Raw genomic sequence first — 15,644 nt, forward strand, 5'->3', positions numbered from 1 at the left:
GGGGCGTCCCTGGGGTGCCCCCACCCTCACCAAGCGCTGCTCAGCCCGGGAAGGCTCTGCAGGGTCTTGCCTGGACGCTGGCTGGGACCTGCACCCACAGCAAACCTTGGCCCATGCTCCCGTCACCCCATGGCCGCCCCCAGCCTGGCTCCCCACTGCTGTGGCTGCAGCGCCCCCCGCCAACACCAGCAGCCCACAGCCCATCACAGCCCCCTCCCCTGGTCCCCATCCCACCGCACCCGCAGAGCAACATGTATCTACAAAGGGGAGGGACTCGGGGGTGCCGGGGGGTCCCCACCCCGTGTTCACATGATGTCGTCCAGGAGGTTGGGGCTGGCCACCCAGTCGAGGGTGCGGGGCTCGGAGGCTGCCATGATCATGCACATGAACTGTTTGCCCGTCCTCTTGTCAATGGGGTAGATGGTGGTGGGGGTGAAGCGCTTGTTGCTCTCCACGAAGTCGCAGAGCTGCTCGTAGACGGCGGGGAACTCGTGCCGCAGGAAGACGCCGCGGATGCGCAGCTCCCGCTGGATGTTGATGAAGCAGACCTCCCGCGCCTTGCGGCCCTCCTCCCCCTCCTTGTCGATGTCCGCCGTGCCAGGCGGAGGCGTCAGGATCAGCGTCTCCATGTCCCGCTCCTTCTTCAAGATCTTCTTCTCGGGGCTGGAGGAGGCTAAGGCCACCTTGGCGTATTTCCTGACTGTCGGCACCTGCGTCTTTGGCGATGGCCTCTCTGGCACTTTTTGGGTGACGGCCACGGTTACATTCAGGAGGAAACATTCGTCAGGGTCGTACTGGTTGCCCGTCTCCCGCAGCTCCCGGGCGTACTCCCCCAGGTTGTCTGAGTAGCTCTCCAGTTCCCGCAAGGACAGGTAGGTGGGGGACATCAGCAGGCTCTCCAGCCCGAACTGGAGGAAGTTCTCGGCCGAGCCAGCGTTGGGGAAGCCCAGGAAGAGGACGCCACGGCCGCGGGAGAGGTAGCCCACCTTGGCGATGCGTGAGAAGGCCTTGTGCACCTCGGCGTTCTCCCGGCAGAACTGCAGGACGTGGCGGCAGACGCTGCCCACCCGCCCGTAGACGCAGCTCTCCTTGTGCGTGTCCCAGTCCTCGCGGCGGCAGTGCCGGGAGCAGTAGTACGTGTAGCAGCTGTGGCATGACTTGAAGTAGAGGCAGGCGTTAAACATGGTCTCTGTCCGCCGGCACTTGGCGTTGGAGCACATCATCATGTCGTCCTCCTCTGCGCTCAGGTCAGGCGAGCAGTTCTCTGGTGACTTCTCAAAGGGGCCGACGGACACTGGGGCAGGCGGGGGGCGCGGGGCACTGGAGCGGGAGCTGGGACCCGGCTGCTCCTTCATGGGTCGGGGTCCCTCGGGCACGCTGGGGGGGACCCTCCTGCTTTCACCCCGTCGGGGGGGCCCTGGGGTGTTGCTGCTCAGGAGCTGCTTGAGCTGCTCGGCGAGGCTGTCCCTGTCCCCGGCGCGGTGGCCCGGTGCCGGCTTGTAGTCGATGACGAGGTCGGTGATGAGCTCATCCAGCTGCTCCAGGCTGCGCTGGCGCCCGGAGCCGCTCTCCCTGGGGACAGGCTGCGGGGCACAGGGCACAGCGTAGGGACCAGGCTCCCGTCCCCCATCCAGCACGTCCCAGCTGGCCGAGCGCCTCTCGCTCCTGCCCAGCCCGTCGGCGCGGATGTCGTTGTCAGTGATGGTGATCTCGGGTGTGACGTACCAGGAGCGGCCCGGGAGGCCACGGCCACCATCAGCGTGCATCCTCTCGAGGATGGAGCTCTCCGAGAGGGACAGGGCGGCGTAGCGCTTGGGCGAGCTCGACAGGTTGATCACCACGGGCTGCCGGCGCTCCTCGGGGGATAAGGCACGGTGCTGCTCCTGGGCGAGCAGGTTCTCATAGCTGCGCCCGCGCTGCAGGACCTCGTCCCTGCGCACCGCCGGCGCCAGGATGTTGTCCCAGGATTTGGAATAGTGCTGGCTCTCCCGGCCCAGCCGCGGGGGGGTTACGGCGTAGCCGCCATGCCAGGAGGAGAGCATGGCCTCGCGCCCGGCCGGCTGCGGGGCGAAGCGCGACACCTGCAAGGTCTGGTAGGGCAGCGCGGCCCGCTCGGGGCAGTACCAGTCGCCGAAGTGCAAGGGCTGGGTGCTGCGGGGCGGGGGGCACGTTCGCGACAGCACCTCCCGCTCCCGGTACTTCCCGTAGTCCTCGGCGTAGAAGACCCGGGCAGAGGAGCCGAGGGCCGGGTACGTCCGGGTGTCCTCAGCGTAGAGGGTTTTGACAGGGGTGCCGCGAGACGCGTAAAACCGGGGCTCGTCCCCATAGAAGGCACGGGTGGGCGCCTCCTGCACCGGGTAGCCCCGCGCCTCCTCCACGTACAACGTCCGGGGGGGCATCGTGTGGACGGCGGCTTTGGCTGGGTCCTCGGTGTAAAAGTGCTGGGGGACGCTGTGGCGGGTGGGGTAGGGATAGCTGGCGTAGCCGGAGCTGCGGAGGGGCATGGCGGGGCTGGGGCACCGCGCCGACTCCTCCGCGTAGAAGAACTTGGTGGGGACGCCGGGGGCCGAAAAGGTCATGCAGCCCCTCTCGGGGTACTCCCTGAACTCCCGCGAGGCCGGCACCGGCACTGTCTGGTATGCCAGCGCCCGGGGGTCTGCCTCGTAGTACTCGCCAGGGTAGGGCAGGAGCGGGGGGTCCCCGCTGTAGGAGTCGCTGGGGGTGGGCGTGCGGGACGCAGACGCCTGCCTGCTCCCCGGCACTGCCAGGCTGCGGGCAGCCCCGGGCGCGCGGGGCCAGCGCGGCGGTTCCTGCCGGCTCTGGGCAGCCCGCAGGCTGCGCGCCGCGTGCACCAGCACCGCCTCATCCGGCTTGATGTCCATCCGGCACTTGACATGGGGGCTGGCACCCACCTTGGCGCCCGGCCCCTCCTCGAAGCAGTTGCTGCCCAGGCAGACCGGGGAGATGCGGCTGACGCTGCTGCGCTGCGGCTGCAGCTTGATGGGATGCACCTCGTTGGCCAGCGCCCGCAGCGGGACCTGGCTCTCGCGGCGCGGGGAGGGCTCAGGGCGTGGGGGCTCCCGCGCCACCCGCAGCACCTCCCGCCCGCGCCGCGCTGGTGGCGGCGATGCCGAGACGGCGATGGGCACCGGCGTGAAGGTGGACTTCACCCGCGGCGCGCTCTTGGAGCGGGCGCGTCGCTTCGGCTCGCTCCTCGGCTGGGGGGCTCTGCTGGCGTAAGGGTCCGGCTTCGGCGGGGCCCGCCTGCCCGGCGGCCCCGGCGTGAGCTCTGGGGTGCCGGGGTGCGGGCCCGGGCGCTCCATGGCCGGGGGGGTGCCCAGCGGCTCGTCCAGCGACTCGAGGAAGTCGAAGCTCCTGCAATGGCGCTTGTTGAAGGGCTGCGGCTCACGGGGCAGGGACGAGGACATGGAGGCGTCACATTGTGCCAGGGGCTGGCAGACAATGGAATGCCCGGGGGCTGCAGTGGCCACCTTTATGTCTTGGTACACCGTAGACACCAGGATGTCAGGTGGGTCTGTTCGTGTCATCTTAAAAGCGACTCTTCTCCTGCCAGCTTCCCTTCAGACAGCCTCAGAGGAAGGCAGCCGGCCCTGCAAGACAACAGATGAGGCACCTAAAGAGCTGCAACGGCACCGAGTAAACCCCCACAGCTCCTGGCTCAGGGGGTGTTTTGGCCACCTCTTCAGAAATGAGGGTTTGGGGCATCCCAGCCTCTTCTGCTTCTGTTAATAATCAGATCCTGAGTGGGGGAAGAAGCTGGAAGAAGGCTCTAAATCTGGTGTGCCAATAAGGGAGCGGTTGGCAGGGCACCCATGGGTGCAGCAGGAACCGCAGGGCAGCCGGGGGCGGTGCCAGCTCACCATGGGCAGAGAAGGCCACTGACCACCCTGCCTCTGTTCAGGGGGTGCTTGACAGGGGGACCGCTTGCAGCATCATGGCTGAATGGCCCTGGGGAGACTCAACACCAGGGATTCCACGTGCCCAGGCTCCCACTGTGATCACCCGAGTGGCTGCAGGGTCTCCTGGGACCATGTGCACCCACACCACAGCACACGCTGTGCCCAGCACCGGCAGGAGCATCATCACCCAGGGGTGGGCACCGTGAGCACCCACCGTGGCGGCTGGACAGCCCACGCAGCTCTGGGGCGCTGCGGGGCATGAGCTGTACACCCTCCTGTGGCGGCTGCACCCACCGTGCCCCACAAACGCCCCTGCAGGTGCCAACTGTCCCGGCTGCTGCAGCCGCGTCGCTCCCCGCGGCTCCCCCGGAGCAGCACGGGCAGCACCGGGCGCTGGCAGAGCGGTGCTGGGGTGGGCGCCCCAACCCCCCGTGTCGGCGGCGACTCCGCCATCGCTTCGCACAGCTCCGAGCAGGACAGACCCTGGTTGCTCCACAGTAACCCCATGCCAGAGGTGCTGTGCTGACTCAGCACCTACTGGCTTTGTCCCCTCCCATGTCCTGTGGCCACAACACATCTCCTGGGCTGGAGAGCGAGCAGGACGGCGGTGGCAGCTCCTGAGCGACACAGGGCTTGGCACCAGCACCGTGCACCCCGCCTGCTCCAGAATGAGACTGCAGGAGTGGCCAGGGCGGGCAGCGTCCCCAGCCACGTGCATGACACAGCTGTGTGACGAGGGGGAACATCAGCACAAGCCCCCAGAGTGACCAGGGGAGCAGATGAAGTGGTTTGCCCACAGGACCTGGTGGGTTGTGGTGCTGATCTTCACCAACAGCCCATCGAGAGCTGGCTGCCGGCTGCCGGCGGCACCAACTGACTGTACAACCGGCTTTGCGCACAGCGGGGCCACCTGCCCGGCGTTGAGACTCATCACATCCCCTGGGTGCTTGTTTGTGGGGTGAGCTGCTCCATGAAACACTAAAGGTGCGCAGCAAAGGCCAGCAGAAGGCTTTTGGCTTTAAACAGCAGCAGGAGACCACAGGGGAGGTACTTGGGGGAGGAAAGGAATTGACTTTATTTGGCAAGATGCAGTATTGACTATGCAGAAATGGGGAGGGTCCTCCCTTTTTACCCAGAAAAAGCCCCCGAAGCCAGGAGGGACAGACATGGGAGCTGAGGTGAAGCCTGTGGGGCTGGGGTGTCTGTCTCTAGGTGGGCAGGGGGCAGCCTGATGCCAGGAGGAGACGGGGACCCCCGTGCCTCCAGCGCCTGGGAGCTGGGCCAGGTCTGGGAAGCAGCACCCACGCTGCAGTGATGCCGACAGCAGCACTGGGAAGCCCATCCCCGTGGTGTCGGGGCGGCTGGGGGGCAGGGAACCACAGCCCAGGGTCCTACCTGGTCCGGCGGCAGCAGGGAGGGGGTGGTGGGGCTGAGCTGGCCGAGGGCCCCACGGTGGCTCCATCCCAGCACTGTAAAATAACAGAGGCACATGAGGGTCCTGGGAGACCCCCGGCCAGGGCAGAGGGGCGGCTGGGGCCATGGGGTGCCTTGTGGGGACATTGAGACCCCCCTGCAGCTGCAGCCCTGCTGAGCCAAACCGAACTGCAGCCCAGCGAGGTCACTGGGCGCATCCCTGTGCCCTGGGGACATGGGCACTGCATCCCACGGGCACTGGCACATCCCCCCACCCACCTGGCAGTGCTCCCCACCCGCAGAGCCCCACGAGGCCATGGTGTGGGGGGACCCGAGGACAGCGTGCTGCCGGCATCCCCAGCACCGCCTGGGGTTGCCATGGTTTCTCCAAATTATTCCTCCTCTGCAAGGACCGCGTGGGTGCGCGGGGAGGCTGCCAGGGCGGCGGTACCGGGGGCTGGGGAGACGGGGGCTTTGCAGCACCACAGCGAGAGCAGAGCACCTGCAGAGCTATGGGCATCCTCTGCCCATGGTGGGGGCAGAGCGGTGACAGCCCCACCAAGGCTGCTGGTACCACCGCGGTCCCACACCCCACCTGTCCCCGCAGTGAGTCCCCTCCACAGGGAGAGGATTCCACATCCCCTCTGCTCTCCCAGCCCCCGCTGGCAGGTGCTGGGTGCTCTCAGCAGGCACTGGTCTCCCTGCCTGGGGTCTCCGTGCTGTGTCACCCCCGGGATGCTGGCACCACCTGGCAGTGGATTCAGCACTGCCAGTGCCCACGGAGCTGCCAGCACAGGAGCCACCCCTGAGGACACACAGCCCTTGGGGACACAGCCAGCCCTGTCCCTACATTCCACCCCAGCCAGGGCCCAGGTGGTTTGTCGCAGAGTCCCCCATGCCCCCATTGCTTCCAAGCCCGTACCCTCCGGCATGTCTGCAGTGCTGCTGAGTGGCTCCCAGCAGGACCTCTGTGCCAGCCCCCAGGACCACCCCACAGCTTGGCCTGGTATCCCCACAGAGCCCAGGGCCACCCATGAGCCTGCCCGCCCCCAGCACCCAGCCCTGCGCCCACTGCTGCCCTGGGTGCTGGGCACTGGGAGCGACCCCGGGCTGCCGGAGCCCATGGAGGCTGCCAGGACCTGGGGCACTGCCGGCATGGAGCACGTGCAGCCTGCGCTGGGGGGTGCATGGTGATCTGCCAGTGCACACCGTGCTGCCCACCCGCTGCCTGCACACGCTGCACCAAGCACACTGCCCGCACTGCATGAGCACTGCCAGGGCACTGGCCAAGCCTGCACCCGCTGCCATGCGCTACCGGAGTGCCACGTGCTGCCAGCTCACGGCCCTCCCGCTGCCTGCGCGCTGGACGGAGCACGGTGCCAGGGCACTGCCCCGCGCATGGGCAGCCGCTGTCCCCGCTGTGCCTGTGCATTGCCCCAAGCTGCCCGCACACAGCCCCCTGCCCGTGTGCTGCCCCGCAGCCTGCCTGTGCCATGCACATAGCAAGGGTGCTGCCTGCACACCCTGCCCTGAGCACACAGCCAGCGCGCTGCCCCGTGCATGCTGCCTGGGCATCGCTGCACGCCCTGCCTGCGCGCTGCCTGCGCGCGTCCCACGGAGCAGATAAGCAGTGCGCTACCTGCCTGCACGCTGCCTGGGCACAGCGCACTGGGGATGCTGCCGGCTCTGCCTGCACATGCAGTGCACTGAGCACGCTGCCAGCACGCTGCGCTGAGCTCCTGCCTGTGCGTGGCCCTGCCGGCATTGCCGGGACGCTGGTGGCACCTGAGCTGCCCTGAGCGTGCCAGTGGTGCCCACATCTGGAAATCCGGCCAGAGCAGCATCTCCTGTGCACTGTGAGCGCTGTGCTGGCGCAGACAACACCGGCGGCACTGCCAGTGCACTGCTGCGGATGCAGTGCCTGCGCACACTGTGCCGTGGGCACTGCCAGCCCTCAGCCTGCTGTGCACGGGCCTGTCACTCCGTGTGTGCACCGGGAGGACGCTGACAGCCAGCGCTGCTGTGACACGCTGCCCGGGCACTGCCCGCACAGGCACTGCCCACAGCGACAGAACCCACTGCCCCGGCCCCTGCTCTGTGTATGTGACAAATAGACATTCCCCCCCCTGCCACCCCCAGGGCCCCCCCCAACACACACAGTGTCCTGTGCCACGTGCCCCTCCAGCATTGCCCCCTCATGCACATGGCACTGCTCCTCCACACACCCCCTGTGCCCCCCCAGCCCTGTGCCCCTGCCCGTGCACCCCAGCTGTGTGCCTCTGGCACCCCTGCACCCCCTCCACCCCTTCCCTGAGCCCCCAGGCTCCCTGCACACGGGCCTGCATGGCCACAGCCCCCCTGGGTGCCCCAGCACCCCCTGCTCTGCCTGCACCCCTGGAGGGGTTCATCCTGCCGGGGGGGGGCAGCACCCAGCCCCAGCCCAGCAGGTTCCCCCCGGTGCTGGCACCCGGGTGAGGGGTGAGCAGCACCCCAGGGGCAGCAAGGGACACCCCGCCCCCAGCCAGCCCCCGCCCTGGGCAAGGAGGGGGCCCGGGGGGCTGGGGGACCGCGGGTGGGTTTGCAAAGCCCGGGCCGGTTGGGGGGTGCGTGAGGTGGCCCCCGGGAAGGCGCCGAGGGGAGCGGGGCTGCTCCGGGAGCTGCCGCCGCCGCGCCCGCGGAGCCCAGGGGGGAGCCCCGGGCGCCCCCCGCGCTGCGCACCGGCACCGAGCGGCACCGGGCGGCACCGGGCGGCACCGGGCGGCACCGGGCCCGCTGGGCCGCGCAGGGCCCTGAGCCCGCCCCGGGACCGGCATCGTCGGAACCGGGGAGAAATGGCCCGGGCCGGGGACTGCGGCGGGATGGGATCGGGATGGGATGGGAATGAGGATGAGAACGACGATGGGGATGAGAGTGAGGGTGGGGATGGGGATGTGGGATACCGGGAGATGGAGTGCGGTGGGTTGCGATGACTCGGCCCCAGGGCGCAGGATGGGGGTGGCCCCAGGAGGGCTGGAAGGATGGGATGGGGAGAGCACAGGCGGATGGGGTGGGTTCGGGGATGTGGGGCACTGGGGGGATGGGATAGGGGGCATGGGGGGCGCATGGGGGTTGGGATGGAATGGCCCAGGAGGGTCTCAGGGGGATGAGATGGGGATGTGGAACACGGGGACATGACATGGGAGCTCGGGGGGGGCATGGCGGGATGGGGTGCGATGATCCGGGGGGTCGCGGGGGGATGGCCCGGTCGGTGTCCCCCGGCAGTGCGACAGGCCCCAGCCCCCAGCTCCCTGCCCGGCCCCCTTACCTGCTCCGCGCCCGCCGCCCCCGCGGCCCCCACGCCGCATCCCCGCCGCGCTAGGCTGGGGCTGCCGCCAACCGGGGGGCCATGGCCCGGCCCGGCTCCGCCCGATCCGGCTCGGCTTGGCTCGGCTCGGCTCGGCTCGGCTCGGCTCGGCCCGACGCTCCGCCGCGGCCCCGGCTCCGCCGCCGCTGGTTTTCACATAAATACGGCAGGCGGAGTTACCGGCCGGGGCCGGGACCGGGAGCCACCCACCGGCACCGCCCCCGGCCCCGGTCCCCATCACCGGTCCACGTCCCCGCTCCGGCTCCGCTCGGCCCCGGTCCCCATCCCCCGCCCACTGCGGGACCCCCGCAGGTCTGGGGAACCCCCGGCGCACCTGATACCGTCTCTCAGGGGGGTCCCCCCGCACCCCAGGTGTGGGCACCCACGGGACCCCTGGTGCCCCAGACAAGGCACCAGTATCTCCTGTGCAGGTGCCAGATGGTTCAGCCCCACTCGTGCACCATGAGCCCACCAGCCCTGTCCCCATGGGCACCTGCCCTCCTGCCAATAGCCCTCTAGTGCCAGCACCCCCCGGGCTCGTCCCCACGGGCACCACGTCCTGCCTGACCTTGGCACATCACCGCGGCCCTGCCCAGCCATGGCCAACCGGGCAGCAAAATCCCCCGATAAGCTCCTCCGTGGAGTGGCCTCGTTTTCCCAGAGGCGCTGGGGCTGTCTCTGCCTGCGGCGGCCAGAGCCCCGTGGGGGGATGGATGCTCAGCAATGCAACGGGCAACATGCCGAGATTGGCAAAGGCAGCATCCAATGGCTCTCAGCACACAACAGCCCCAACGCTGGAGCTCTGCCTCAATTTCCCCATCTCCCACCTCCTTGAGCCAGCCCCCCGTGCCCACAGCCCCGCAGGCACCGCTGCTGCAGCCCAGGGTCCCTACACCTGTGGGTGCCCCAGTCTCAGCACTGGGGTCCTGCCAATGGCTCCGAGCCCAGAGCTGAGCTCGGCCGTGCACCCCGTGTCTCTGCACGGCGGGTGCGCACCGGGATTTGCTTGATTGCAAACCCCTCCATAGCCAAGACCTCTCTCTGCTGTGGCACTGGGAACATCCTTCCACAGTCTCCCGTGGCTGCGCTGGGCAGAGGAGCACTGGGGTGAGCGTGGGGGCAGCAGCACACGGGTGTTGCTGTGACTCGTGCGGGAATGCAGCCCGGGCTGGTGCATTTTGCCCCCAAACGCCCCCTGTTCTCCCAGAGACGCTGTGGACACAGCCGAGCCCACCAGGCCCAGCAGCGGGTTGAGCCCCAGGAACTCATTGCACAGATGAGTGGGGAGCAACAGCCAGGCGGGGGGGAATGGGGAGCCAGGTCAGCTCTGCCCGCTGCACAGATGGGGCCAAGCAGCCCCCGAGCCCTGGGGACTCACTCGGTCGGGTCCCACTGTCCCCCCAGCGCCTCCATTTTCCTCCCTGCAGGATGCGGCACTCAGGCTGCTGGTTCGGCTGCTCCCGCTGCCCCCGGCTTCCTACCCCGGCAGCCCCCACGGCCCCAGCCGCACTGCTCCATCTGCTCCCCCCGCTGCCGGCCCCGCGCCAGCCGGCCCCGTGCCAGAGCTGAGCACTGGCGAGGCTTGTGACATGGGCGCTGATGCACACAGGGGCGTGGGTCAGGCCAGCGCGCTACCCAGCGCGTGCCAGGGCTCAGCATCCCCCGTGGGTGCAGCCACCCAAACAAGGCAGGAGCCCAAATCCTATGGGAGTGCACAGAGTCCCAGCATGAGGGTGCTGCTGCCAGGTGGGCACAGAGATGCCCACCCTGGGGGCATCCCCTGCAGTGCCACCCTCTGTGCAGCTGTGGTCTTGGGTGACGCCTGCATAGATCAAGGTAACCCATCCAGCCCTCTGCGCCTCGGGACGGCCACGGGACCTCTGCTGCCTCGGGGACAGGGACGAGCGGGCTGCACCACGTGTCCCAGGCCCTGTGGCGAGGGGCGGTGGGACCATCTGCTCCTGCCGCGCGGCTGCTATTTTAGGCTCAGGGATCCAACAGGACCATGGGCACGTCTCCACGCCACCGGAGACAGCAGCGCCATGGCATGTGCTGAGGTCAGTGGGGCTGTGGACACCTCCTCTACCACCTCCTCCTCCTTCTCTTCTTCCTCCTTCTCCTCCTTCTCCTTTTCTTCCTCCTCCTCCTCCTCCTCTTCCTCCTCCTCTTCTTCCTCCTCCTCGAGCCAAGAACAGCCTGGGGAAGAGGAGGAGGAGGAGGCGGAGGAGGCGGAGGAGGCGGAGGAGGAGGAGGAGGAGGAGAAGACCCCCCAGGAGGAGGATGGAGCTGAAGGCTGCCGCTGCTCAGAAGCCCAGGGGTGGCCCTATGGCACAGGGTAGCTGCTCCCTGGCCTTGTGCCTGCTGCCCGCAGGGGTGGCAGCCCCTGGGATGGGGGGGACCCCCTTGGCACACCCCCTGCAGCAGCCCCACATGAGCAGCAGGGCTCTGTGGGCAGGGCCAGGGCCGTCCCCCACCCCTGCGCCGAGGACGGTGGTGTTGGGTCCCCGCCATGGCTGTGCAGGTCCAGGCTTGTCCCAGGCTGAACCGCCAGGGCCCCTGTCCTGCTGGCGGGGAACACGTGAGCAGCCAAAGGGATGACATGAGCCGGGGCTCATTGCGGGAGCCCTGCAAGAACAAGGCCAGCCCAGCGCTTGTCCTCAAGCTGGAGCAGCTTCTGTCCCCATGTCTGGGGTGCGTGGCGCCATGACTTGCCATCAGGGCCAGGAGCAGGCGGGCTGTGCTGGTGCGGGGGCAAACCCATCTTTCTGCATTCTCAGGGCTGGGTTCTCCCCAAACGCACCAGGGAGCGGGGCCGGGATGTGCGCTGCATCCCCGTGACTCAGTTTCCCCAGCAGCAGCACACTCCTGCCCCGGGCTCTGCTGGCAGTGGCGATGGCAGCTGTAGCTGCTCATGCTGGTCATTCACCGACTGTGGGCATCATGGTGCCAGCTCTGCCGGGGAGGACACTGAGCAGCACAAGCTGGGGCTGGGGGCTTGGATTGTGCACATCACCACATGCAGCGTGTCTGCGTGTGACAGCTCTGCCGTGCCCTGGCCAAGGGGGAAACTGAGGCACAGAGGGACAGTGTGCCCACAGGTCACACTGGGGGTCTGTGGTGACGCTGGGCACTTGGCCAGCCCCAAAGCAGGACAGACCTCGGCCTGGGGGGCACGTGGGAGCTCACGCCTGCCCCACACAGGCTGCGACGCTGGGGGGTGACTCGCCAGGTGTCCCCAAGGAGCAGCAGCGGGGCCGTGCAGAGCGGGGACCGCAGGGCTGGGGGATCATGCAGAGAGGCGGCACCTGCGGGGCACCTACCACTGTCCTCCAACGCCACCCATCCGCCATGGCCACAAAGGAGCTGGGCGCCTCTTTGCCGCCATCATGCCGGTCCTGGTGCCAGAGTCACCAAGAGCCCCGCTCCGTCCCCAGCTGTCCCGCACGTCGTCGCCGGTGCCTTCCTCCCAGCAGCCCATCCCCGCAGGTGCCGCCGGTGAGCGGCCGGGGGAGAGCCGGCAGAGCCGGCCCCAGCACTGCGGCGCAGGAAAGCGGAAAAAACCCCGAGGGTTTCAGGGTGGATGGTTTCATCAGCCGCCCGGCAGCCCGAAGCCCAGCGACCCGCTCGCTCAGGAGATTCAGCACCCCCTGCCTCAGGATATCGAGTCTCCTGAGCACCAGCCCCCGTGGCCCTCAGAGCCTCCCAAAGCGCGTCCCTGGGGCTGCTGCCCCTGCTGGGGCTCACAGGACAGTCCCCAGACCTGCCGAGCCAAGGGCTGCCACACCGAGAGCGGGGACTTGCAGAGCCAGAGCAACGTGGCGAGGGACAGGGGAGGCTGGTGGGGACCATCCGGCCACGGGTGCAGGAGGACAGTGCTGGCCGTGCCAGTACTGGGCAGTTTTGAAGGTAGAAAGACCTTTCTGGACATTTGCAAAATGCCGCATCACTGCCAGAAGGGTCAGAGCCTCATCGGGGAGGCAGGTCCGGGCAGGACACGGCAGCGGGATGGGGACACTGGTGTGCTGGTGTCAGGGGAACCCGGCATGGCCCGCTCTGACAGCAAAAGGATTTGATTCCTCAGAAAAGCTCAGAAATCAACCCAGGAAAAGTAATTCCAAGGATGTTAAACACCAAGAACTGATGTTCACGTCTGCCATGTGCGCTGGGCTCGTTGGTGAGAGGTGGCACATCCTCACCCAGACGGCCCTTTGTGCTGAGCTGCAAACCCACTGGCTCACCCTGAGGGACCGGGCAGCCAGGCCAGTGCCAGGCACGCTCCGGGACCTGCTCAGTGGATGTGACAGGCTGGCAGATGCCAAGCAGGCAGCAGGTCCCGAAAATGCCCAGCCTAGGGTGATGGGGGACAAGCTGCCCTCCCATGGGTGCCCTTGCCCAGCTCATCCCGGCCCACGGGTGCTCGGGGCAGCAGGGGTGCGATGTGGCAGGTCCCCACCAGCAGCTCAGGACCCGCCGCTGCCTGGCAGGGAGGTTCCCAGGTGGGTTTTGGCAGCAAAGGGCTGGGCGGTCCCGGTGGCGCAGCCGTGAGCTGAGGGAGCCGAGCGGCCCCTGCGCGGGCTGGGCAGCTCAGCACGGGGACCGTGATGGGACGTGACAGCGCAGCACAGGCACCGCCAGCCTGTCCTCGGGGCCACCCGTGCGACGGAGCCCGGCGTCAGAGCGATTGCACCCCCGGGGTGACGGCTTGGCCAGAAATGGGGCCGGGGCGCTGTTCGAGTCACATGCGAACAGCTCTGGTGGGGTAGGCGAGGAGACAGCTCCTGGCTCACTCGGCTTCCCGAGCGAGGCAGAAACACCCGCACGACCCCGGTGAGCTGTAGGGGCCGGTCGGGTTCCTGTCCCAAGTGTTGAGAGGGGACACAGGATCCGCGCCGCGCCAGCCGCGGCCTGTGACACTGGGATGGGCAGGCAGAGCCCGGCGGGCGGGCTGGGGTGGCTGCCGGCCCCAGGCTCAGCGTGTCGCTGGGTCCCTGCACGGCTGCTGTGGCCACTGAAGCAGCGTTCACCAGCATGAGGGTTCCAGCACCAGGGGAACAGTGCAGGGCACCCCAAAATGGTACGGGGGGCTGTGGCACCCACCTATGGCCACCCTATGGGCAGTGGGGGTGACGGACGCCCAGCACCTTGGCGTGCTGCCAGGACCCTGGGGAGAGCTCGTCCAGGGACCTGTGTGCCACTGGGGGTGGCACTGGGAAGGTGCGGGGGGTGCTGCACGTTGTTCTGCTCCCTCCCACGCTGCTGAATGTGGAGCAGGGATTAATATCTGATCCTTCCCTTCACGCTGGGCTCATCAGTCCCTGGCTGCGGTCCTCACTACACAGGCGGGTGAGGTGGGTGCACAGGACAGAGCAAAATCCCGTTTCCAAGGCAATGTGGGGATCCCACAGATGTAAGCAGAGCTGGGATGGGGTGGGATAGATGGATGGATGGATGGATGGATGGATGGATGGATGGATGGATGGATGGGACAGACGAGACGGATGGATGGGATGGATGGGATAGATGGGATAGGATGGATGGGATGGAAGGGATAGATGGATGGGGTGGGACGGGATGGAGGGGATGGAGGGGATAGATGGGGTAGGATGGATGGGATAGGACGGATGGGATGGAGGGGATAGATGGATGGGATGGATGGATGGGATGGATGGGATGGATGGATGGATGGATGGATGGATGGATGGGATGGATGGGATGAATGGGATGGATGGATGGGATGGATGGGATAGATGGGATGGGATGGATGGATGGGATGGGATGGGATGGGATGGGATGAGATGGGATGGATGGATGGGATGGATGGATGGGATGGGATGGGATGGGATGGGACGGGATGGATGGGACGGGATGGGACAGGATGGATGGGACGGACAGGATGGGAAGGATGGGATGCTCGCTGTCGCTCTGCCTGCTCCCGTGCCCCTGGCTGCTCCCCTGGGCACCCGCAGCTCCTGTCCTGGGCGATGCTCACGCATTTTCCCCAGGTGAGCAGCAGCCGAGCTGGCTGGCCTCAGCGTGACGCCCGGGCTGGGCGCAGCAGGCTCTGCCCTCCCTCTCTCCTCCTTTTTCCCCCAAATCACCTCCCCTCAGCTCTGAACCAAGGGAGAAGCCAGGCCCTGCTGCCCACCCGGGGGCTCGGGAGGGAGCTGGCCCTGCCCTGCCCTCCCAGCACTTTCCTGGCAGAAAAGGGTGAGCGTGAAGCCTGTAAAGCAGCTGCAGGCTTTGGGGTCCCTGTAAAGAGGGTCATGGCTCCTGCCCTCCTGTCTGCCTCCTTGGAATGAGTCCATCCCCAAAGGCCGGCAGGCAATGAGTCCTGAGCCTGAGCACAGGGGATCCCTCTGCTGCCCCACAGCAGCGTGGGGGGCAGGGGGACGCTGGTTGGGGTGCCCCCGAAGAGGGATCTCGGCGTTGCCCGGCCAGCGGGATGCAGCACCCGTGTGCGGTGGGAGCCGTGTCCCCGCAGCACCAGCACGGGCAGGGTTTGCACCGCTCCAGCCTCCCCAGCGGTGCCACGTGGCAGCATCACTCGCTAACGACGCCTCGAAGCTGTCAGCCCCGCAATGACACCCGAACCGACCTCCCCGTGCTGGGCTGGGGTCCCCGACACTGCGAGCGCTGGGGCCGTGAGGCCGGGCCAGGACCCCCAGCCTCGCGCCCTCCAGGAGCCGCTCGCTGCCAATGGCGCAGTCAGGGGTGTTTCTCCTACCAGCTCCAGGGAAACGGCTGCTCTTTTCGCAGCCTGTTGGCTCCTTCCCGCAGACAGGCTGCAGACGCCAGCACGGTCTCCGTCTGCAGCTGCCGCCCAGACCAAACCTCGGGCGCAGGCAGAGCTCCCCCCGCCCACACGCGCCGCCCTGGCGCAGGGACAGCGTGCGGAAGAGGGGACAGCAGCATCTCCCAGGTGTCCCCTGCTGCCAGGGGACACAGCACCCCCTCCTCCTGCCCTCATC

General features: G+C 67.8%; 1 protein-coding gene across 1 annotated transcript; it reads right to left on the reverse strand.

Moving 5' to 3' along the window:
• Positions 1-305: 305 nt before the first annotated feature.
• AJM1 (apical junction component 1 homolog) lies at positions 306-8,739 on the reverse strand (the record flags this gene model as incomplete). Its single annotated transcript, XM_082067696.1, has 2 exons — positions 8,638-8,739; positions 306-3,611 (listed from the first exon to the last, which is right to left on the reverse strand). The coding sequence occupies exon 2, from the start codon at positions 3,546-3,548 to the stop codon at positions 306-308; it is 3,243 nt and encodes a 1,080-aa protein (XP_081923822.1). The 5' UTR covers positions 3,549-3,611; positions 8,638-8,739.
• Between the last annotated feature and the right edge of the window lie 6,905 nt (positions 8,740-15,644).

Source organism: Streptopelia decaocto (genome assembly GCF_964273445.1).
Source record: "Streptopelia decaocto genome assembly, chromosome: 17".
NCBI classification, from domain to species: domain Eukaryota; kingdom Metazoa; phylum Chordata; class Aves; order Columbiformes; family Columbidae; genus Streptopelia; species Streptopelia decaocto.